This window comes from Mesoplodon mirus (genome assembly GCF_964341445.2).
Source record: "Mesoplodon mirus genome assembly, chromosome: 1".
NCBI lineage: Eukaryota > Metazoa > Chordata > Mammalia > Artiodactyla > Ziphiidae > Mesoplodon > Mesoplodon mirus.
Window position 1 is genome coordinate 75,103,069 of NC_138976.1, and position 23,499 is coordinate 75,126,567.

The 23,499-nt window shown below is 46.5% G+C and overlaps 1 protein-coding gene across 2 annotated transcripts; it reads right to left on the reverse strand.

The window, feature by feature from the left end:
• Positions 1-1,350: 1,350 nt before the first annotated feature.
• DMRT2 (doublesex and mab-3 related transcription factor 2) lies at positions 1,351-8,113 on the reverse strand. Of its 2 annotated transcripts, none has more exons than XM_082620686.1 (4): positions 7,721-8,113; positions 6,391-6,968; positions 4,701-4,803; positions 1,351-2,604 (listed from the first exon to the last, which is right to left on the reverse strand). In XM_082620686.1, the coding sequence occupies exons 2-4, from the start codon at positions 6,922-6,924 to the stop codon at positions 1,547-1,549; spliced, it is 1,695 nt and encodes a 564-aa protein (XP_082476812.1). In that variant the 5' UTR covers positions 6,925-6,968; positions 7,721-8,113; the 3' UTR covers positions 1,351-1,546. The 2 variants fall into 2 exon arrangements, with proteins under 2 accessions (XP_082476812.1, XP_082476813.1); XM_082620687.1 differs by lacking the exon at positions 1,351-2,604 and adding an exon at positions 2,997-3,074.
• Positions 8,114-23,499: the final 15,386 nt, after the last annotated feature.

Sequence of the window (23,499 nt, forward strand, 5' to 3'; positions counted from 1 at the left end):
TCGCTCTGGCTTTTGCAATAGTAAAAATAAGTAAATCTGACTCAACAAAACCAAGTATTATTTTACAAGTACAAACTGAAAATCAATCTAAGGTTTGGCTTGGTGTTTTTGCAATTGATGCTAATTTTAAGCAACAATTCAGAGGAACCCCTTGAGGCTTACATGAGCTCATCAATAGCAAAAAAAAAAGTCATTTTAAAATAATTGTTAATGTTTTCCAGAGGAAGAAAGAAACTCTTTAAAACTGCCGAATGTCTTGGCACACCCCACACGCCCACCTCGTGTTCTTGTTACCCAAATGAGAGCAGAGGTGGAAGTAAAACCTCACTCCATGGCAAAATTAGAGGTGGGTGGGATATTTGGCTCTTGATTTCCTGTGTTGAAATGACCGTAACATCTCAGAACTTGATTTGAGGTCCACAGGTGAGATCTTCAGGGAGGAATTTCATACCTTCATAAATGTCTTACTCTCGTTTTATCAATCATACAGAACAACAGTTAACATTTTGTTGAGCAAAACGAGGGGGTAATAATGAACTTAAAAACTTAAAAAAGAAGCCACCCTTATGCTGTGATAAACATCTGCAGGCTTCGGCAACTGTCTGCTGAAGCAGTTTGAAGAGTAAATGTTTTTATCTCAGAAGAGAGTTACACTGATAACCTTTGACACTGGTGAAAATGTGGGATACATAAAGCTGAGACTCCCAGACCAGCTGAGAGTCGTGACTCAGCCTGCTGCTAACTGCCTGCTGTCACCAGACCCCAGGGAAGAGCAAAGTAACACAGAGCTGAGAGGGGGTTCAACCATGTGCTGGGTAAGCTGCTCTGTGGCCCCCCAGCAACCTGAAAATCACAGAATGAATGTTCAACCTAGAAAGGAAGCCTGAGGCCCCACGTACACATCCCCATCAGGGAAGGAAACTGGGACCCATTCCAAGAACCCATGTCGTCGTATAAATGAGATATTAAACTTGATTGCTCTTCAATTCAACTTTGTCCAACCACATGAAATGAAGATTCTATAAACATAAAAATCTTCCCTATGTTCTCGTTACAGCTATTTTTGCCTCAGTCTTGAATACCTACATGTACATGCCCTCCAAAATGCACAACTAAGGCATTATAAGGGTTCTCCTATGGCCCCCAGCAACCATTAAGAACACTTGAAAATACACAGAATCGTAGAAAAATAAAGAACACATTTCATGGACACTAGCTTTTTCACCTAGACAGAAACTATTTACTTCAGCAAATTCTGGGTCTTTTAGAAGACAGTGTCAATTTTATTGCTTTTTGAAATGCTATGTGTAAAGCCTGAAACTTCACAATTTGCACATCAGCAATACCCATCTTTAAGTTTAAATATATTTATGTGGTAAGGGGAAGTACATGCATTAAGAATATATAGAATTTGTTTAAATCATCATCATTTACATTAGAAATTTCTTTATACAAGCATCTCAACTTTTTTCTTTAAAAAAAAATTAGTGACTGGTAAGAATCCTCTGAGACTGCAGAAAATCCAGCTTCCCATTTAAGCAGCCTTTCACTGAGAGACATGAGTGATGGCAGACGAAGGCCTCTTAAGAATAGACTCAACAGAAAATGACAGCGGTTCATTCACCGAGAGTCTTGTTCCAACTTGTTTGGCTACGAAAAGGTCTTTTGCACATCTATCTATTGTAAATGTGTACTTCTGGTTCTCCTTGACTAAACACTCTCTGGGTTTCTTAGGGGCCTCTTCAAAGGCCTCTTTGACAGATGATGTTTTCAACTCGGGACCCGATTTGTCATTAAGAGTTTGCTGGAATAATGAGTGGAATGGATTATGTTTAAGTGGCAGAGGGTGCCTGGTGCTTTCTTTGCTGATCTTGGTTAAGACGTGCCCTTGAGCTGCCAGGGAGTCCGTGTCAACAACGGGCAAAAAATTCCGTCGGGGTGGGGAGAACGCAGACCTCTCGGGGACGGCCTGGTGACCCTGAAGGTCACTTCTTGAGATCTGGCCCTCAGGAGTGTGAGGCGGCACCAGAGAGCCTTCCAATTTCGGTGGCATTATATCATGATCTGCTCCGAGTCCATCGTGCAGTCGGACTCCCTTCAGGTCCCAGCTGGCCCCAGGCTTCAGGGCCTGAACTGACGTGGTAGCATTCAGTAGGCATTGCTGGTAGAGGAGGGTGTCACTAATGGGGCCACACTTGGGCCAAACTAAAAATCTCGAGGACAGGGGATACTGCCTGTACGTCGTGGCCACGCTGACATTGGAAGAAATTAGTTCCATATTCCCAGACCCTGAATACTGCATGGTGAGATCAAGGCAGGTGGGCAAAAAATTGCAGAAGTCTTTGCTTGGTGGTTCCACTGGCGTGGGACTGTAGCCACTTTTGTAGGAGTTGTATTCAGAACCGTGTACCATGCGATTGGGCAGGAATAAGGCAGCAGCTTGGGAAGCTTCCAACATCTCCCTCTCTTTATATTCTCTCTCCAGCATAATGTTCTCCAACTCTTTATCAGCAAAGGCCCGCCTTTTCCTCATCCGGTCACTTACTGGGGGAGGTAGAGGTAAACTCCCTCCCACATAAGTCTCTGATGGAAGGGGGCGGTAGCCTAAAATAAGCAAGCATTGCACATGAGAGACATTAACATCTGATGAGGAAAAATCTGGGAATCCAGAAGGTAACAGAAACACTGCAAGTCAGCAGAACAGTTATTTACAGTTCCACATCACTAGTATTTTTATACAGAAAGCAAAAGTATGGGTTCAATTTAAAATAGGTCCCTTCGCAGGGAAGGATACCCATACTGTAACTTTTTATTGTTGTTGTTTTTGTTGTGATAGGTTTGTTTACTTTGACAGGCATACTTTACTGGCTGAAATTTTAATATTCTCCCCAAGCTCCTATACATTAAGAGACAAGGCTGCTCATGTCACTTCAATCAATGCTTTATTACTATCCATATCATCTTTTTCAATTATTAAAAAAAGATATCTATACCTAGAGCTGATGTCACTTTTATTTTCTAAAGTTGGATCATTATGTACACATTGTTACAGTTGTAGAATAATCCAAGGAGAACTAGGAAAAAAGAGAAAGTTAAAGCAGATTAGTGAAGAGAAAAAGAGGAAAGACTTAAGGAAACAGAAAAGCACAGAAAATTGAGAAGAGCTGTTAACTAGTTAAACAGGCTCTGCAGTGAACAATTTAACCAGGCCCCTACCCCTACCTCTGACTATCAGTACAAACAAACAAAGTGGGGGGGATCCCCTGCTATACTGAAAATAACTGGTCTAAAACATTTTTCACCAGTACCAATCATGTTGGCCAGATACCAAAATGGTTGAACAAGCAATCACTAGAACCTAGATTAAGTCATTACACATTTTATAAATAGAGACAAAGTCAGAAACAAAGATTAGTATAATATAAATAGAATTCCTGGCAGCATAAAATACTTTATTTCATCATCCCCAAGCATTCACCACTATCAAATTTGTTTGAAGGATCCACTGTGATGTTTGTGTTTACATAGTGACAAACCCATCATACTCATTTGCAAATAAAATAAAATTTGAAAATTAATGTGTACACTTCTATGGTAGGTTTTTGCCAGGAAGTTATTTACTTGAATGTTCTATTCCACTTAGTCCTCTCACTTCTCAAGTTGCTTTGGCACAATTTCAATTTATCAGTGTGGTCCCTATGGTTATAAATCTGTTTACCCAGTTTGTAACCAAACTCATTTTGAATGCATGAGAAGCCATTCTACGGTCAGAAGTATACAGCACAGGGTAAGACATGAACAAACTTTAAAACCTATCCAGAAACAACTCAGTTCAGAAGCCACATAAGAAAAAACAGAATACAAACGTCTACTTCAAAACAAACAAACAAAAATCTGCTTTTCACCGTGACTCATAAAATGGCAGTGATTAGAGCAAATATAAACTTTCCTTTTCTTTAAACGGTGAAAGATAGTCAATATGTTATTTATTATGTCAATAAATAAATACCATACCCAAACAGAGATGCTTTTAAAAAATCAGTAATATTTTAAGAAAAACTAACGTATTCCCAGGCTTTAGAGAAAGTGAACACATGAAGACTTCACTCTATTCAAATTCAACCTCCATTTCTCTTGTGTATTCAAAACCTTTTCCAGATTCTATGATCTCGACTGTCAAAATGGTAAAATGAAGTGTGGAATAACTGCAATTTAAGTAGATAATCCAGAGAGGAAAAGAATACAATTTTAAAAAGTGGGATTAAAGGCTGGATCGCCCAGACTAAAGGCCTTTATTGGTGTGGGTAGCTGTTAAACTCTTCATTTGACTCACTCTATTTAGCTCCAAATACAACTAAAGATTTCTTTTTTCAAAATTTATTTCCTTTCAGGACATCTGCTCTGGGATCATTTGGCAGTGTATCTGTACCTCCCCTCACACTAGGGCAAATTTCATACGCACTCCATGTTAATCCATTAACTACTAAGCAGAAAAAATTATCAGTGACAAAAACCTCAGGAGGTATGTGAGATTCATTTTCTCACATCCTGATTTACTTCCAAAAGTTTCCAATAAAAAAGCATTTCCCCCTCAGAATGCTCCTTCACATGTAAATGGAAATGCCATGTGCCTGAATAATGAGAATCACTCAGAACATGGTTTAAAAGGCTAAAGAATAATTTTGCGTTGCTTTCTTTACCTTCTAAAATGCTTTTGGCCAGCAAACTGGGTGCCCTGACTTGCCTCTGATACATGGCTTTGCGCTCGAAATTATTCTGTTTCCCGGAAAGCCCCTTCTTGTCCTGTAAACACAAGAAACATAATCAATAATGCCCTGAAAAAAACCGTGGGAGACAAGGGAGAGGCATCAGCAACTCTCCTCATTTTAAATGTATTTATTTTCCCATCCCGTGTGAAAATAATTCTAAAGGAATTAATATCAGCACCGCTTAATTCCAGGACAATGAGCTAAAAGCTCTGTCCGAAGCCTCCAATTGTGAGCAGGGCCCCGGCTTTCCCTGGGGCCGCGTTGCTAGAGTCGGCCCAGACTCAGCCTGCAGCGAGAAGTGGGGGCCCAGCCTGGGAGGAAGTGAAATCCACAGTGGATGAGATGCTAGGAGCCTGGCCCTGAGAGAGCTACGGCGGGCCGCTGCATCCTCGGAGCCCAGACTCAGACCGCAGACGCCAGGGACCTGACACTGGCCAGAGATGTGGGGCCGGTTTCTCCCCGCAGTAGGGCGGATGGGACCGGGAACAGGGGGTTGACGGAGAAAACTCGGAAGTTTTCGGGCCCGGCCAAATCTCCGGATTGCTTCACGGGGGGACTGGGACGTCTGAAGGCGAACAAAACCTTCAGAGTCCGCAAGAGCGGGCGCACCCTCTGTCACCGCCTGGTCGGTGGAATTCTGGGCCCTTCTACACCCGCGTCCCGCCCAGCAGGCCGCAGGGAGCGCGAGGGAACGCAGAGCCCTCGGTGCAACACACGCGGGGACACGGGAGGGGGCCACGCCCCAGCCCAGGGTCGGGGCACCTCAGGCGTCCAGCGCGCTGCGCTCTCCGGGGCCCTTGGGAGGCTCCCCATGAGAGTCACTCACTGCCTAAGGCGGGCACGGTGATCCACTCCCCAGCACCTTCTCGACTAAAAGTAAAATCAAAACTCCTCCCGCGCCCTGAGTGCGAGCAGGACTGCGCAGCCTCCCTCCTGTGAGCGCGCTTGTGCAGGGACACAAGAAAACACTCAGTGCCAGATTCAAGAAGAGCCTCTCCCTTAAAGAAGACTCAGGCTCTCCTCACAGCCGTAGACCCGCAGTGGGAGGCGACAGAGAACCGTCAACAGGTTCTTAGGTAGTTCTCGAGGCCAGAAGTTTCTTCTAAATTCCCACGTCATTTTTGGTCTCCTCTGTAAAATGGGCAGGAAACGTTCTCTCTCCCCTAAATGGCCCGTGACTGCGGAAGCGCCGTGAGCACTACGTGCTAAGTGGTTCTTTTTCGCGAACAGCACGGGTAGTACGGCGATGGACGTAGTGCACTGTATCAACCTCTGTCCTCTTCCCCCCAACACCACCAGAGTAAACGTTAAAATATAAAAAATCGAAATAAAATACCTTTCCCATAATGTACCGAACGGGACTAACCACTTTCAAGGCCCCTCTGCCTGCTTCTTAATACAAAATCTTCTCTGCCAAGTTCCCCAACGATGGCCACGGCTTCCTCCCTCCCGACCCTGCAGGCCAGCGTTGGCAGAGGTGTCTTCACCATCCTTCTGAGAAAGTGCCAGGAGCCTCGAGTCCCCGGGCCCGGGTGTGTGAGGAGCGCGCCCCTCCGACTCCCGACCCCCACGGCGTCCCCAGACAGCCCGGCGGGGGCGAGCCGGGCCGGCAGGTACGCACCTCGGTGGCCTGCTGCCTCCGGAGCGCCACCTGGGCGGCCATGACGCGCTGCCGCTCTACCACTAGCAGACAGTTGGCGCACTGGCAGTCACGCCAGCGGCAGAAGCGCTTGTGGCCTTTGAGGCAGGACACCACACCGTGGTTGCGGCAGCGCGCGCACTTGGGCGTGCGACTGAGCTTGCGCGGCTCCGCGCCGGCGCCGCCGCCGCCCGCGTTTGCGCCGCGCTCCGGGGGCCCGGCCGGCGCCGACGAGGCCTGCGGCGCCGGAGGCGGCCTCGGCGCCAGGGTATCCTGCTGCTCCGGCCGGCCCGGCACCCCCGGGGACGCGCCCGCCTCCTCGCCATCGCCCTCGTCCTCCGCGTCGTCCTCGTCCTCGTCCTCCGCGTCGTCGTCATCCTCGCCGTCCCTGTCGGCCGGCAGCGGGCTGGGCCCGGGCGGCGTGGGCGGCGGCGCCGCGCGGCCGTCCTCCTCCAGCCCCAGGCTCTCCACGTCGATCTCCCAGTCCACTGCGGGAACCGGCTGCCGTACCGCCATGGCGCAGCACGCTTCGCCCGGGCCTACGCTGAGTCCCCTGCGCTCTGGAGAGACAGGAAAAGAACCAGAGACCCACCGACCGCCGCCGTCAGGCACCGTTCCCGGGCCTTGGGCCCAGAGCTCCTGGTCTGCCCGCCTCCGAACCCTCGAGGAGCCCATTTCTCTATATGTCTTTCACATCCAGACCACACGTGCATTTTTTGTATCTTTAGGCCTGACCTTTAACCACAGCCCTCTTTGGCTTCACACACGCTTTGGGGACAAGGCCCTCAGTAAACGCACTGACCACACACAGAAGTATTGTGTCCAACTAGGCCGGCCTTGGCCACTTATCAGGCTTACCCATATCCAACTAGTATGGCCATGCTGAATATAAAAATGTCAATGGAAGAACTGTTTTCCTTCTGATCACAAGGGCCCTTCGGACCCTGCGAGGTACCACCCTACAACTCCCACACGCCTCTCATCCTCCTGCACCACTACAAGGAGCCCCTCTTGGGCTTGGAGAGGTTCTCTTATCCTCCCCCAATCCCCCACCCCAGCACACCGCAGTTTTAATCAACTAAAAGCCAAAATTGTTCTGCTGCCAACAGAGCCCCATAGGGACACTGGGCACGGAGCTGCAAACGCCCCCGTCCAGCATGGACAGTGTTTCAGCCCCGCAGAGCTAAGCCGCGTGGGCTCTCTTGTACATCGGTCACGGTTTGCACTTTAAAGCAAGGCATACAAGTAAAATAGGAAAGGTGATTCACGCCCTTCGCCCTCCCTGACACCCCAGCTACATCACAGCACTCACCAAGACTCTGAGGCCCCGGCTAAGCAGCCGAGGCAAAAGATATCCAGCCTTGGGACCTTGCTCTTGGGCTGCTGGCTGTGCTTGCAAACAGAAATCGGGGTTGCCACACCCTGTCACGAAATCGGGGGTTGACAGCTGGAGGCCCGGAGCCCAGTGGATGAGGAGTGGAGGAGAAGGGGCATGGAGAAGGTGAGTCAAATCCTCAGCGACCTCGCCCCGCACATCCCGGACTCTGCAAAGTTCTGATCTGTCCTCAGCAGCCCCGGGCGCTTCACCTCGCTGAGGCTGCTTTCGGCTTCCTCTGTCCCTAGCTGGGCGGGAAGTTTGGGCCGCCTTGACCAGGTTCAGGTCGCAAGCTCCCGTGGCAGGCGGGCGTACGCAGTAGCGTGCGACGCAGCACCCCTCACAGCAGTCGCCAGCCTCCGCTCCCTTTCCTAGTATTATCCGCTCGGGCCCCCGAGCTCTGCGCCCGCTGATTGGCCGGTTGTCAAGCGGTGTGCACGCTGATTGGCTGAGGCGCTTTGGCCCGGCGCTCCCCGCCTCCTCGCGGCCGCCGGGCCCCTCCCGCCGCGCTCCGCCAGAATCCTCCCGCGCGGCCTTCGGTGCAGCCGGGAAGTCTGTCCCGAGGTTAAAACCGAAGTGTGACGGCGCCGGCGGGAGTCGCCATTTATCTCGCGGGCTAAAAAAATAGCAGAGACACACTCTTACGAATCGCGTTGTCCTCAAGAGAAAGTAACAGACGACAAGGCAGAGATCGGAAAAGCTACGTCATCAGCATCACCGGTGTATCTGGGACTCAGTCATTAACCCAAAGCTAGATGCGGAAATAAGATAAGTGCACGGCGGCATCCTACTTTCTCCTGCGAGAATAAATCAATGGTTACCTTGCACCACAGCACCGGCTTAGAGGACTTACGAACTGTAGATACTCTTGTGGCTATCGCCACTCATCCTCAAGGTGCAAAGTGGTTCCTCGTTAACTTTCACCACGCCCGTGAGACAGGCAGGTCACCAAGTCACCTACGTCACTTATATTTTTCTATATGAATTACTATGAGTTGATTTGGGGGAGAACGGAAATACATGCCATTAAGAGATTTAAGTACAATATATTCACTCTAAGCATTTTTTAAAACGAAGCTCTTTTTTAAAGAGGACTTTTTGGTATTCATGAATGTATTTATAAGGGGGGAAAGGGGCTTGGCTTCTTCATTAATCTCTTACATAAATGTTTAATAACAATTATGTTTCCAATATCCTGAAAGAGGGAATTAGTCTTCTAATTCAACGCTGCATTTTATTTCTTGAACTAAATTTAAAGTTACTTAGACGCTTTTCTACTTACACCTTTAAATAATCAGTGCATCTTAAGATCGGTTTAGGAGACAGATTAGAAAATTGAGTGCCAATGCACTGAGCACATAGTAGGCCCCCTATATATTTGTTAAACGAAGGGAATTACTGAAAGTTAGAAATTAACCAGGCTCGGAGCGGCGGGAACGAGGAAGCTTAGGAATTACTACTGTGAAACTAACGCGATGTGCCGGACGCACAGGTATTACAAATCCTTTGGCGATGTGGAACGTTCTTCCCTACTTACCAGGCACTGGGATTTCCCTTTGTGCGGGTTCTTCTCCCCAGAGCCGCTTTCGATGCCCAGCGAAGGAAGTGGAGAAACAGTTCTGTATACTCCTGTCGGATGCTCAGTGGCTCTGGGCGTCTGGGAGGGTGGCTTGGGAGCTGTGTGCCCTCAAACACAGGACAAAGAGTCAAGCAGACTTGTTCGTGCCTCCCGTTTGGCACCACCTAATAACACCAGTGAGTTTTACCTTTTGCATAGTTTCTTATATTCATCAATGTGCATTTGTTCACCTATGTTAGAGCATTTGAATTCTTGAGCGCAGCAGAAGTGTGTTATTTTCCCCCGTTTTCCAACGATGAAACTGAAATTGAAAGAGGAGCCCTGGGTCACGAAATGGGAGGGCAATGGACTGGTGAGCACCCAGGTCCTAGGTCGGCCTCTGCTCTGAAGTCTCAAACTTTGACGAGCCCTTCGCTCCACGCCAGAAAAACTCACAATGGGTTCGTGTTTTTTATTTTATTCCCCTGCACCTTTTTCTGATTTTGGTACCTGGCGTCATGACCTCCCCTTCTGCGTCTCCCCCTGTAGCTTTTTTACCTTTGCAAACAGGCATCTCAATGCTTCTACCCCGCGACGCGCAAGCAAACTACAAACCCCCTCCACTGCCACTGCGTGTGCAAGCAGTTGGCAGGCTGGGTTTTTATTTTATTTGTTTTTACGGCGGGGGGAGGGGCACGGAGGGGCGGAGGATAGGAAATCGTTAGCCCTTCACTAGTTATTTTGAATATTAAGAAACAAAATCAAGAAAGTAGGTTTGCTAAACTAGTGGTTACCCTAGGGGAGATGGAAGGGGGAGGGGCACAAAAAAGTAGGTGAGCAAATTTGGGGTAGCTAGATTGAGGGGAAGGGGAACGAGGAGGGAATGGGAGGGGAAAGCGGCTGTTTCCTAAACAGAAAATAAACAAGACGGCCAGCCCTTGAACTAGTTTGAGTGATAAAAGCTGCCACATAAGGAGAAAACAAGTGGGATTTGCGTACAGTAAACTGTGCGGGCTGAAGACTGGACAGGGGATAGGAGTTGGGGGGAGGGCGGCTCCTGGAAGCCTATGGCGAGAGCAAGGCCCTCAGAAGTCAGAGCCAGTTGTGCCTTCCCCTGCGCAGTGTCTGGCTGGACTTAGGGAAAGCAGTGCCCAGGAACTTACTGGAGGGGTGGGGCTCCCTGGCTCCAGGTGGGTGGGCCCAGGACCAATGCCTCCACTGCACACTCATCCCCCCCATCAAAAATCTACACTACAGCCTCACTGCTTCCTCCAGGCTTCCCTGCCCGTCTCCAGATACCCCCATCTCATACTATTCTCCTTGCACCCCATCTGCGGTACTTGCGGGCATGCAGCTGTAATCGTGATCCAGTTGAATTACACTCCATTCCCTGGCCCTGAACTCTCCAGAAAATCACAATCCCACCAATTGCTGAGGGGTGAAATGGTGTGGGAGTGGGGTGGGGAAAGAGAGGTTTTTCTATTGGGACGAGTCTCGGGAAGCCTGAGGAACTCTAATATTAAATAAGAAATTATCTGGATAATCTGGGGCGGGGGGGTTATGACTGCACAAACTGATTAGTAAACTAAATATTCAGAGGCAATAGGAGTCAGAGAGCCTGTGCTCCAGGCTGGTTGTTGGTTGTTCCACCCACTACCTGATTTGGTTGATTAACTCAAATTGCCTCAATTGCCTCATCTGCAAAATGGGAAGAATGCCCTTCTTTGGCCTGTCGTGGTTGTGAAGATGGTAATAATGAGGATAGTCTTCACATCGTAAGAGCTCAGTAAACTTTTGCTTAGCCTGCTGTGGTAGCCCATGCAGCCCCAGGAGGGCCGGGCCACGGCATGCCTCCCAAGCTTGACTGAAACGCAAGGGCGAAAAGAATCCAGCTCCTTCCTCCAGGTCCCTCTCTTAAAAAGGGGTCAGGCCGTGACTGAGGACCTGTTAGGTGAGGAAACAGAAGTCCTTTGGGCTTGTAAACCGACACCAAATTACGAAGTGCAATTGGGGCTTCCCGCTTGTAAATTACAAAGCAGCGGGCCGCCACTGACTCTGCCAGTCCCCCCTGGTGGGGGCGGCTTCGGGGGTTGCGTCTCTCAGAGCTGGCCGTCGCTGAGGGACCCCCTCTTCTCCCTCTCCCTTTCCCCCAATTCTCTCTCACCCCGCACCCCTTCACCTTCTCATGCAGCTCGGACACTCGCGGTCCTAAGCGCCCGCCTCCCCCACCGAGTCAAGCAAGGGAACCTGAAGGAAAAAAGCAGAAAAAGGGGGACGGGGAGTCTCCCTCTCTCCTCTTTCTAAATGTGTGTTGGGCGGTTCTTTTCTATTCTCAAAAAAAAAAGGGGGGGGAAGCGTGTTTATATTGGCCCCCGCTCACCCATCAATTCCTTGCTACGAATCCCAGCGGGTCCGGCCGCCGCCTTCCTCTGCGTGGCCACGCCGGCTGGGGTCTGACTCCAGGGCGTCTAGCTTCCCAACCTGGCCCGGCCTCCTCCCACCCGATCACTGAGGGCCAGGCCGCGGGAATGTAGCGGGGTTTCTGGGCCCAGGCTCCACTCAGGCAATCCGGCTTGGAGGCTGAGCGTCTAGGTTTCGGAGCAGGCTCAGGGGGGTTAAGATGCCAGATCTGCTGCTCCTTGCCTGGGGGAGAGCGAGGAGTATCCTAAACTGCCTCGGCACCTCACTCCACAACTGCAAAATGGAGTTAGCCCTACAGGAGGTGATGTGTGTAGACCCCCCTGGCACGGTGACCCGCCCATACTGAACACTCAGTACTTGGGAGTTTTTTTTTGTTTTTTTTGTTTTTTTTTTTTAGTTGTATCATTGTAACTCAAGGAACTGGCCTGCGGAGAGCCCGAGGCCGGGAAATTCGAGGCCGATTTCCTCGGACCTCGCCCGACTTCCCAGCCTCCGAGGCCCTGTGAGGCCTGCGCCACACCGCCAGGCTGAGTGGCCTCCCTACATCAACCTGCCGCGAGCGCCCCGGGAGGTGAATGGTTTTTGGAAACACCTGGGCATGGCAGGAGTGCTTTGCTGGGGCTGGCTACGGCTCTGTTTTCTTTCCAGAAGACAACCTCGAATCCACCGCCTCTCTCGGAAAGTTACTCTTCATGTTGTATCGTCTCACAACTTTGACCGGCTGTGGACCAGGCTAAATAAATAATCCCAGATGCGATTGCGGAGATACGATTTCCCAATCTGCTTTGCGTAATCAAATATACGACCTGTCACAAGCAATGGGGGGGGGCGCCGGGGGGCGCGTGGCGGGATGAGGCAGCTTGCGGAAGATAACCGTTCTCCGAGAGGCTTTAGAACTCTCCCTTTCCCTGCTCGGTGTGTCCAAAAAAAAAAGCTGAATAAAAAAGGACAGTGCGATCTGGGCTCTCATCCCTCCTCCGTGGAAGCAAGGTTTAAATCACCGGTATTTATGACAGAAAGGGACTCGCTTAGTCCACGCCTCCTCGTTTTACAAATGGACAGGAAAATTGAGTTTCCAGAAGTTCATGGCACTTGCCAGGGAGACGCATAACTCCATAGTGACCGTGTGGGACCAAAGAGGCCACAGTAACTCCCCCCACTCCACCTCAATGTCTTCACACCATTCAAACAAAAATGTGCCCTTTGCGGGGGGATGCGGAGTCAGATGCCGGGTGTGTGAAGCAATCCTGGAACATTCAAGCATCTGCCAGCCAACCCGCCCCAACCCCCAGGCAGCTTCCATCCTCCGCGCTGGGAAATGTGGCTCAATTCACTTGGGGGTCAAGTAGCAGCTAGGAGATGAAGCAACCGCAGACCTCCTTGACTTTTCAGTACCCAGTCCAAATGGTCGTCAGGGGAGGTAGAGACACAGGGTTGTAGCTGAGGCCTGGGTTCCATCGCAGGGGCGGTGTCCTTGCTTGTTGCCACATCAGGAGGCACAGAGAGCTCCTGCTTGGGGCCTCTCTGCAGCCCCTAGGAGGCCTCATGATCACCTGACAGTGAACCCTTAACCCTGAGAACTGTCCACCCCTACTCCCATCCCATATGGGGCCTTAACGTTTCTAGGGGGCAGATTCTAACCACACTCAAATGACTTTCCATATTTTCCCAACAATCCAACTACCAAGTAGAGAGGAGGAGGAAAGCAAGGTGTTTGTGGTGCAGGCACTATGGTGAAAATTTAACTCATCCATGGCAGGAGCCATTGGGCAAATCTCTTCACCTTCCTGGACCTCAGGTTCCTTGACGAAAGTGAGCAGTAAATTTCAGTGGTTTCCAAGTTCTTTCTTAAACATTAACATCAATAACAAATGCTAACTACCATTTGATGGTTATCATGGTTCAGATAATAAGTTCAAGGCATGAAGAAAGTCCAAGAAGGACAAGAAGAGGAGGGAGGAAAAAGAATTAGAAACAAATAAACTTCGGTGTTGATTTTGGCATCTTGGTGGTATTTCTGTTCCTCCATACTTCTGTTGTTGATCCTAGCTAATCAAAATCCTAGTTAAAAATGTGATAATGAAACCCAAAAATGTCAACCAGTGAAAGATGGGGACATGGAGTAGTTTCACAAAAGATGCAGTTCCCCAGAGCCCAGATCCAATGCAGATTCATTCAAGTGACAAAGAGGGTTCTCACATGTCATCAAGGTTCTATGATCTTGTGACTTCTAGATTAGGTCCGTATGGCTGGATTTTAAGCAAAAAAGTTACCAGGCCACTTAAACAGGTCTCCCTAGCCCTGTCCTGTGTGATATGCTCCTTCTGGGGTCTGAGTTTGGGCTCTGGAGAAGGCCAAATGTTTCCTTTGCTGTTAGCCCAGAAGCCTCCCTGAAATGTGTCCTTGCTAGCTGGAGGAATTCCTCCCAATTTCTACCAGGAGCATCCCTATGGTCAAGCTTTACCCCAACCTAGTAGAAGATTCCAGCAGTGTGATATGCACAGCACAGATGCTCCACGATGTCCATCATGATGGAGTGGGGAGGGAGTGGCTAAGAGAGGATCAAACCGTACTTGGCTCTGTCTTTGCTTTCATATGGATAGCAAGCGACCATCCATATATCCAAGCGACTGAAGTGTGATCACAGGTCTCGAAGCCAATCGGCCAAAACACAGACACTTCTATATACATAGTACTTGACCTGCCTGAGTTTTGAGATTCTCTCCCTCTATGAAATAATTAGTGAAGAAAAGTAGAAGACTCTCCAGGGATTCTGTTCTAGCCCTTGTTTTGCCAACTAAAGTAACCCTTGACCTTGGGCCAATTTACTCACCGTCACTCCTTTAGGCTTCAATTGGCTACTCTGCAAAATGAAAGACTTGAACCAAATTACGTCTAAAGGTCTTTGCCATATTTTTTAAAATACTTTTGGGTGGAGTGAGAAAATGAAAAAGGCTTGTGTGAAGGTTTCTCCATGGAGGTGTGTGGGAAGGAGAGAGAGGGGACAGGGAAAGACGAAAGCCCAGCTTGAGGGCGCAGCCCTTATAACAAAGTGCTACATAAACTTTAAGAGCCAAGAGGAAATATTCTCTTTGAAAACGCTGACCCCAGCCAGCAGGAGGGTGTTCTAAGGGAGAAAAGATGAAGAGTTCGAAGGGGGCAGGCAAAGGGGAGATGTCACTTGCTTCAAACTGATTTAACGGGGTGGGAGTGCAGGTGCAAGAAACTCCTGTCCTCACCTCCTGGCCACCAACCCCCTGCCCCCCGCCCCCAGCCCTCCACCCCTACCCCTTCTTTTGCAGAAGATTTATTGGCGAGGTGAGGCCAGGCTAACAAAACTGCAACCCCGGGTGCTTCGGACCCCGCAAGAATGCTTTGATCCTCTCACAGTGTCTAGTGGTCCCCAGCGGATTGCATTGCCAAATGCCAGGGACCCCCTGGGCGGGGCCACTGCCCAAGGATCCAGCTTCCCCGAAACCAGTGGTGGGTGCATCCTCCCTGCGGCAAGAAGCCGCGTGGGGGCGCGACAACCAGCACTCGCTAGACACGGCGGAGACCCAGAGGCGCCGGGGTCCCGCGGCCTCGGAACCCGAGCAGCACCGCGCACCAGCCGCGTGAAATCCTCGCGCCCTCCCGCCCTCTTTTCTAGGTGGGGTCGGCGGCGAACAGTCAGTGGCGAACAGTGATCGATGGGAAGTCTGAAGGGTCATCGGCGAAGGAGGGAGAGACCTTTGCTTGTCTGGGGGGTTCTGAATCCTACTCCTTCTAGTCTTTTAAGCGTCTACTTGGAGAGGGGGCTTTCTTGCGTTCATTCTTGGATTACTTTTCCCGGGACGGAAAGGAGAAGAAGGAATCACAATTATTGACGGCCCATCGTTTGTCAGATTCGTTTGTCAGATTCCATGCCAGACCCTTCCAGTTTGGTGTTACCAACTCTTCACAGCTTTTCATTTTACAGTTAAAGGTGCAGGTTCCAAGAGGCTGTGCTGTCCAGGGTACAGGGCTAGGACAACAGAACCCAGATCTGAATTTGATCTGAATTTGAAGCCTCCCATTCCAGCATGCTTCCCACCAGTAGTCACCTAGAACTAAGTCCCAGCTGCTTCTGCAGGAAACCAATCCCCCAAACCCGCAAGTTAGGAAATGACCCAAGACAAATCCGCACAATGCAAAGATTACAGGAAGGTGTGTAAACCAGCCTGGGCTCTGAAAGCATAGAAGACCCCAAATCATTTCTGAGGCTCCTGAGAAGTTTTGGACAAGTCACATGACCTCTCTGTGTTTCAGTTCCTCATTTGTAAGATGAGGAGAATAAATACTTTTCCTTGCCAATACCAGTGGTTTCCTAAGTTCAAAATGGAAAAAAAAACCTAGAATTCTTTGGAAATTATAAAGTATTCTGAACATAAGGTATTAATGAGGTCCCCCTTGTCTTATTTTGCCAAATCAGGAACATCATGCCCTGTGCAGCAAGTTGATAAGATCAAATAAAATGATGGCTGTGAAAGGCCACAGAGGGGAATACTGTGCTGTTTTATTAAAGATTGTTCAAGCAATAACCTTCTCAGAAATGAAGCTGCCATTATGTTCCTTCATTAGCCAAATTAAAACTTCAGTGCTTAAAGCTTTGGAATGCTTACATGGATTTCTTTAACCCCGTGGAAGCACTGAGAAGGAAATATTATTCTCACTTTGAAAAGCAAGAGGGATGCAGAAAGTTAACAAAAAACCTTGCTACATAAACGGATTGACCAAAAGGCTTTCCATTTCTCCTCCAAAAAAAAACTTTGTGTCATTGTGCAGGGTAGAACAGATTCATCTTTAACTCTGTTACCTCAGTCTGCTAAGGCTGGTTTCCAGCCCTTTCTTTTTCTTATACTTTTAATAATGGAAATGTTAAACAATATACAAAAGCAGGCCAAATAGTATAATGTCCATTAGCATAATCCAATAGTATAATATCCATGCTATTCATATATCCATATGGATACACAATATCTATATAACCGTTAGCCAGATTTAACAGTTGTCCTGGGCCATTCTTTCTGTCCCTCCTTTCTCAGAAGAATACTTTAGAAAGTCCACTGCATTTCTGTCAATTAAAGCTGCAGCCCCACTGACTGAGTTGGTAAGATTTAATTACAGTAATTGGATAGAATTTCTTGGGCCTCAGATCTGATATCTCTTTGAATTCACAACCTTGTGATAAATCATTCCAGCAAAATACTCATTGTTTGAGCAATTGGCTTTATATGCCAATGGACTGGAATCAGAGACACAGGGGGCAGAAGTGAATCATGGCTCTAGATTCTAGAGTCTAGAAACTGAATTCCTTCTTTTCTAGTGCAGCCTTTTCTAACCAAAACACACAGTAAGTAATTACTCCTTCAAAAGGTTTAGGATTCTTATACTGTACAGGCCTGGAATTAGTTCCTTTAGCAGAGTTTACCTCAGCCCTGGGTGTAGATCTATGAACCTGTTGGACTCCCTACACTCAAGAGAATTTTACTTTTTGCCCAAGACACATCTTGAGCCCAGCCTAAAACATCTTCAACTGTCTCACATTTACATTAACAGATAACCTCCCCGGAGCTCAAAGAACAGGAGTTTTGTTGTCACTGTTTTCTTTTCTATGGTTTTTCTTTATCCCAGTTTGCACAGTGCATGCAGACATCTGTACACTTAACTTTCATCTACTTAAGAGTTACAAGTCAGTAGACTTGGCTTATCTTTTCCAAAAGCACTAGAACTGGCCTCAGTACACAGTCCAGTGTATGAAAACACGTAATCAAGTTCCAGTTACAGCATTCTCTATAGTATTCCCAGATGCTCCCTGTCATTTGGCAAATCTATAATGTAATAAATATCGATGGTTCCCTTACATGTGGTGCTAAGATTTGCTCAGCCAAATGTTTTTTTTTTTTCTGCACTGTCTTTTAAAAATGTGTTGCTAAAGTTGTTGTCCTGAAATTTGTTTGTACTCTGGGAGCTTTATTTAAATGTCAACCAGATGCAGAATTTCATTGTAGTGTTTTCCTTTTTTTTTAAAATTTGTCCCTGTGGCTTGTTGTGTTTTAAGACATTTTTTAAAAGTCTTTCTAACATGTCTGTTCCTGACTGAAGATAAAACATTTTAAAAATCAATGAACTTCTTCAATTAACACGTTTTAATTTTCCTTTCTGGCTACAAGATCACGGTTTCTGAATTTCAAATGTTGTTTTCAAGGCAAGACACAAGTAGAGTAACTGCCTCATTGAGTGTAGCTTAACGTTACTGTAACAGTGACTTCTGCACCACAGAAGGGGGCTGTCACTTACAACCTTTTTCCCTCCTTTTCCAGTTACACACACGCTTCTATTCAAAGCCCTGTTTTCTCTCCTTTCCAAAAATATTATCCTTCTGGGGAGAAATTTTTCATGCATAAACTCAGCTCACCCAGTGACTTTTTTCAAACTAAATTTGAGAAAACCAATTCTTAATTATTTTAGGGAGGTAACATATACACTAGTTTTTAAAGCTAGCTTTGAGCATGTTGATAATTAAAAATTTAAAGAGAAAAACCCATGCATTTAGCCTGTGATGAGAAAGACTCTTGAGTCTTTTGGAAGTTACCAAACACTTAGTAAAAGCAAAAGTGTTTTTATAACTATTTTACATTACAGATTCTACAGCAGGACAGAATGATTTCTATTTTTCTAAAGTTCCACAATTATGAGCATTCAGTGCTACATGAGTACACATATTTGGTAGGCTCAGATAAATAGAGGTAATTTTGTTATCACTGCTACAGGCAAGGTTTTTGTTGGTCTTTTTAAACAACTACTTGATTTAAAAAACAAAGCAAAAAGCTTTTAACCACTCCTCTATTAAAAAAAAAGCAAAAGAAATGGATTATTCTGTATAGTACACAGAAGAACAAAATAAGTTTCAGGAAATTTAGAATATTCACTTAAAAATCTACATTGTCTATATATTTTCTGGGAGGATATTAAGGTGGAATTTTATCTAGAAATGTTGATAAATTTACATCATAATGAGATTAACCCTAGTTTGTTTTTGTCTGTGTGTCTGTAAAGCATTATAGTTTTATTAACCAAATTTCTCATACTTGATACAAATTAGAAATAGAATTTAAAAGCTTTCTAAAAGTACAATTTAGCTTTTACTTCTGTTGTAAAATTAGTTTCTCTAAAAACTATAAGACTAATTAAACTGATATGAAAAACTGAAAATCTGTGCTGCCTGGTTTAGGAAAGGAGACAACTCAGTAGGGCCAACCATTTCATTTCTATTTCTTGTTAACCGCTTGCACATCTTGAAATGAAAACAGCCAGAATAGGCTACTTTTAAATTACTCAATAATTACAATATTCTAACGAAAGAATTTGGGATTTATCATGTGCAATAGAGTTGTTCAGGAGTGACAGGCGAGGGATTTTTCATGCGATGCTGCTTGCTTTATGCTGCTGTGTTATTTGATAACCATCCCCAGGGACCTGGGTCCCAGTCCCATCTTCAGTTTGAATCTCATCCAATCAAGAGACAATTAATCTCAACCTGAGTCAGCCCTACTAAGTTTCAGTAGAGCCATGCTGAAGTTTGGGGCAGCCACTTACAGAAAACCCAGAATGGAGGGGAAAGCTACATGTAATAGCTTTCATTGTATCATTCATTGCCTCTGGGAAAGCAGATTTTAATGGGCTTTAAAAGGCATTTCTATGAATGCATTTTTTTCACTCTTACTTAGGTTCAAAGCATTGAAGGAGCTTCCTTCCTCTGTAGGCAATGAGGTTTTTTTTTTTTAATTCAACTGTCAATGAAATTATAAGAAGAATTACAAGTCCATATTTGATGGCTCTCCAAGATTCCAAGTCATAATTAGATCATTCTAATGTGTTTGAGAAATTAAATTCACATCCATCACATAGGCTGTTAGCAAAAGAACACCCAGAAAACAGTAGAGGCAACAAGCTAAGTAGTTCTGAGACTGAAACTGCTCTGCCTCGATCATTTGGGTTTGGGGAAGGGGGAGCAGGCCATGTCTCCAAACAGAAATGAGCAGACAATTCTTACAGGCATAAGCAGCAGTCCATGGACCTGACAGGGCCTCAGAGACCAGCAAAACCCCTGTCTGACTCTGACAAGTGTCAGAGTGGTACGCCTTGCCAGTGAAGCAGTTTCTAAGCAAAACCCACTTGTGAGCACTGTGGTCAGACAGCCGAAACAGTTTATAGGAGAGAGTCCTCATCGCCAGCTCTGGGCTCGTGGGACTGGGGATGGGCAGGGGATGGTAACTATCTTGATAAACAAGCAGCCTGATGTAATTAATCTTTATAAAACATTAAAATTAATGCTCATAATGGTTTCGTTTTTTTTTTCCTGGATGCGTTGCACGGCTTGTGGGATCTTAGTTCCCTGACCAGGGATTGAACCGGCGCCCTCGTCAGTGAAACCATGGAGTCCTAACCACTGGACCGCCAGGGAATTCCCCTGTAATGTTTATTTTTTAAATATTCATAAAAGCCTTGGACCCAAGTCTCCGGCCCTCTGCAAACTAATTTTGAAACTGTGGTTGAGAAAAGTTTTAAACAGCTAAGTCTCGCCCTTATTATCCGGGGCCAACAAGCTATGAAATGACCAAAAAACTAACTGTTAATATAAGAAAAATAAAATGGGACAATAGGCCTGGATAATCCCCATGCTCTCTAACCAGCCTCTGTGTAATCAAGAGTTTCTTTTCAAGGCCAGGCTTCCTGCCTGGTGTGTGGCTCAGTCTCCCATGCCCTCAGCCTGGCCCGTCTCCACAGCCTCCTCTGCTGGCAAGCCTCTCCAAATTCAGTCCTCCTCTACATCAGCAGGTGCATCATCTGAAGACATCACTGTGGTCCATCCTCCAACTATATCACTCCCTGCTCAATGCCCCAGGCCAGTGCCACCAGCCCTAACTCTCGTCCAGCATGCAAAGCCATCCACAACCTTGATTTCCGTTTCTGTCTATGAGAACCCACCCACACTGGGCTGCCCAATACCCTCTATTGTACCCACAGGTCTTTACTGACACCTCCTCTCTATCTGTCCACTGCTACCAGCCCCTCCAATCACAATCCACCAGTCACAATCCACCATCTCTTAAGGATTGGTTCACACTTTATGAAACCTTCTCTGCCTACCCCATCCTTTGACCTCTGATTTATCTCAATATCTATGCTCTTTATACTCTACCTTGTATTTTTAGTTATTTTTATATTGTTTTATTTACTTTTTATCACTTTGGTAAGTCATTTTTCTAAATCTAGGCTGCAGGCTCCTTAAGAATAGGGACCATACTTTAAAACTCGTGTTCCCAGTATCACCTAGAACAACACCTTAAAGAACATACGTGGTCAGTGGATATTTCCTGATTAAATGATTAGGTCACTAGTTTGTGAGTGGAAAATAAAGGTCTTTCACTCATTAATATAACAGACGCCTATTGAGTACTTATGTGTTAAGCCCAGTTCTAAGCTCTGGAGACACAGCAGTGAACAAAACAGACAAAATCCCCTGGCCTTATGGAAGGAAGACAGACAATTACAAACATATAGGAAAGTATATAATATGTCAGATGGTGATAAGTGCCATGAAAAAAAAAGTCCTCTCAAAATTCATAAATTGAAGCACTAACCCCCAATGTGACTGTACTTGGAGACAGGGCTTTTAGGAGGTGATGAAGGTTAAATGAGATCATGAGGGTAGGGTCCTAGCTGATAGGATTGGTAGACTTATAAGAAGTGAGATTGATCACTGTCTCTCTGCACACATGCTCTGAGGAACACAGCGAGGACACAGGGAGAAGGTGACTGTCTGCAAACCAGGACGAGAGCCCTCACCAGAACCTAACTATTCTGGCACCCTGATCAAGGACTTCCAGACTCCAGAACTGTGAGAAAATGAATGTCTGTTGTTTAAGCAAAAACAAAACAAAACAAAACCCTAAGTAAGAGAAATAAAGAGTGTCTGGAAGGGGTTCTATTTTATACAGAGTGGCTTCACCGATAAGGGACATTTGAACAGAGACCTAAAGAGGTGTTGCTATCTGATAGAAGAACATTCCAGCCAGAGAAAATGACAAAGGCCCTGAGGTAGGAACATGCTTGGCGTGTTCAATGAACAAGAAGCGGCACAAATGCAACTGTATCAGAGTAAGGGAGACAGTGATGGTGAATGAGAAGTGTTTGAGAAGTGGGGAGTGACAGATCATATAGAACCTAGAGGACCTGGGCTTTCACTCTGAGGAAGATGGGGAACTTAAATAAACAGAAGTGTAAAGCATTAAAGCAGTTTGTGTCATTTAAGCATGAATGCCAGTGTCTAAAATCAGACCAACACTCAGCCTATTTGTGTAAAATAAAATCGCTGCTACACTTATAGAGCACCCACGTAAGGCCAGGTGCATTAACAGATTATCTAATTAATTTCTCTGAGTTGAGCCATATGTCCATTTTGTAGACATACAGAGTTTAAGAAACTTTCCCATGGTCACACATCTGATCAATTATCGGTGGGTCTAGAATTCAACTCCAGATAGATCTAACTCCAGAGCCCCTTCCTTTAACCACTGTTGGAGGAAACTGCAGAAGTCTCAAATATACTTTATACTTGAATACAGAGGACGTGTACATAAATGGTCAATGTCATCTATATGAGTGCTTTTAGTATCGCTAACATTTGAGAATCTGGATATAGACTCTTGGCAAGTGATACGACATAAATAAATGATAAGTTAACTGCCATTAACATTATAACTAGCAATTCTCTCATGGAACTACAGTGCATGGAGGCTTGAGAGCTAGAGTCCAGTACTTCGAACTCCTCAGCATCCAGGCCCCAGCGTCCTGTTACTGAATGAAGTCTCTCCATTGGCCTCAACAACACCCAAAGGGGCAAATACTGCACCTATCCCGACCGTAGAAGCTCTCAACTTCCAGAATAGATGGAAATCACTGGCAAAATTTTGGCTTTCCCTCATCCCCAAAGAAGTGCCCAGGCCAGCACCCCTGCAGGTGCTGAGTCAGGAACCAGACACTTTTATGGCCATCAAAATTAAGAATCACTGACCCAGGGTCTCAAATAGGCTGTTAGATCCATGATATCCAGCGACTTGGTCCAGCTCCAACTTAGTAACTGAAAGGCTTACCTGACAAATATCTAGCCAACAAATTCTCTTTTTTTCTATTTCAGAATCATAAAACGTGTGTCAGTCAGATGCACTTCTAGACTCTGGATTTGGACCTGCCTATGTAAAAGGAGGAGCTATTGAGGGGCTGCCTGTGTAAAAGGAGGAGCTATTGAGGGGCTGCCTATGTAAAAGGAGGAGCTATTGAGGGGCTGCCTGTGTAAAAGGAGGAGCTATTGAGGGGTGTTCTAACAAGCAAAAGTGTGCGAGAAGTGCTGTTACTACAGAGGGAGACCCACTGGCCCAGTGGGTCCTCGAATCAGAAAGCAGCGGTGGGCAGAGGCAGGATGGCAAACGGGCTTCAGTTCTAGAACCAACTCAGATTGCCGGTTTGCAGCTGCCAAGAGCAGTGCACCAGGCAAAGGAGTCTGAGGCTGCGCAGCAAAGAGCAGAGTTCAATTGGCGATGACTACCACGGATGTGCAGATGAAACAGCACACTTTATATGAGGGTTAAGTGGGAGAATATCATGCTAGAGAAAGACATCCTACCCGATCCAAAAAAGAAATGAAATTGCAAGG

Coding starts and splice junctions, on each gene's coding strand:
- DMRT2 (XM_082620686.1), bottom strand. CDS start 6,924: ATGGCGGTACGGCAGCCGGTTCCCGCAGTGGACTGGGAGATCGACGTG. Junction 4,804..6,390: donor GGAGGCAGCAGGCCACCGAG/GTGCGTACCTGC, acceptor TTGTGTTTACAG/GACAAGAAGGGGCTTTCCGG. Junction 2,605..4,700: donor GGCCAAAAGCATTTTAGAAG/GTAAAGAAAGCA, acceptor TGCTTATTTTAG/GCTACCGCCCCCTTCCATCA.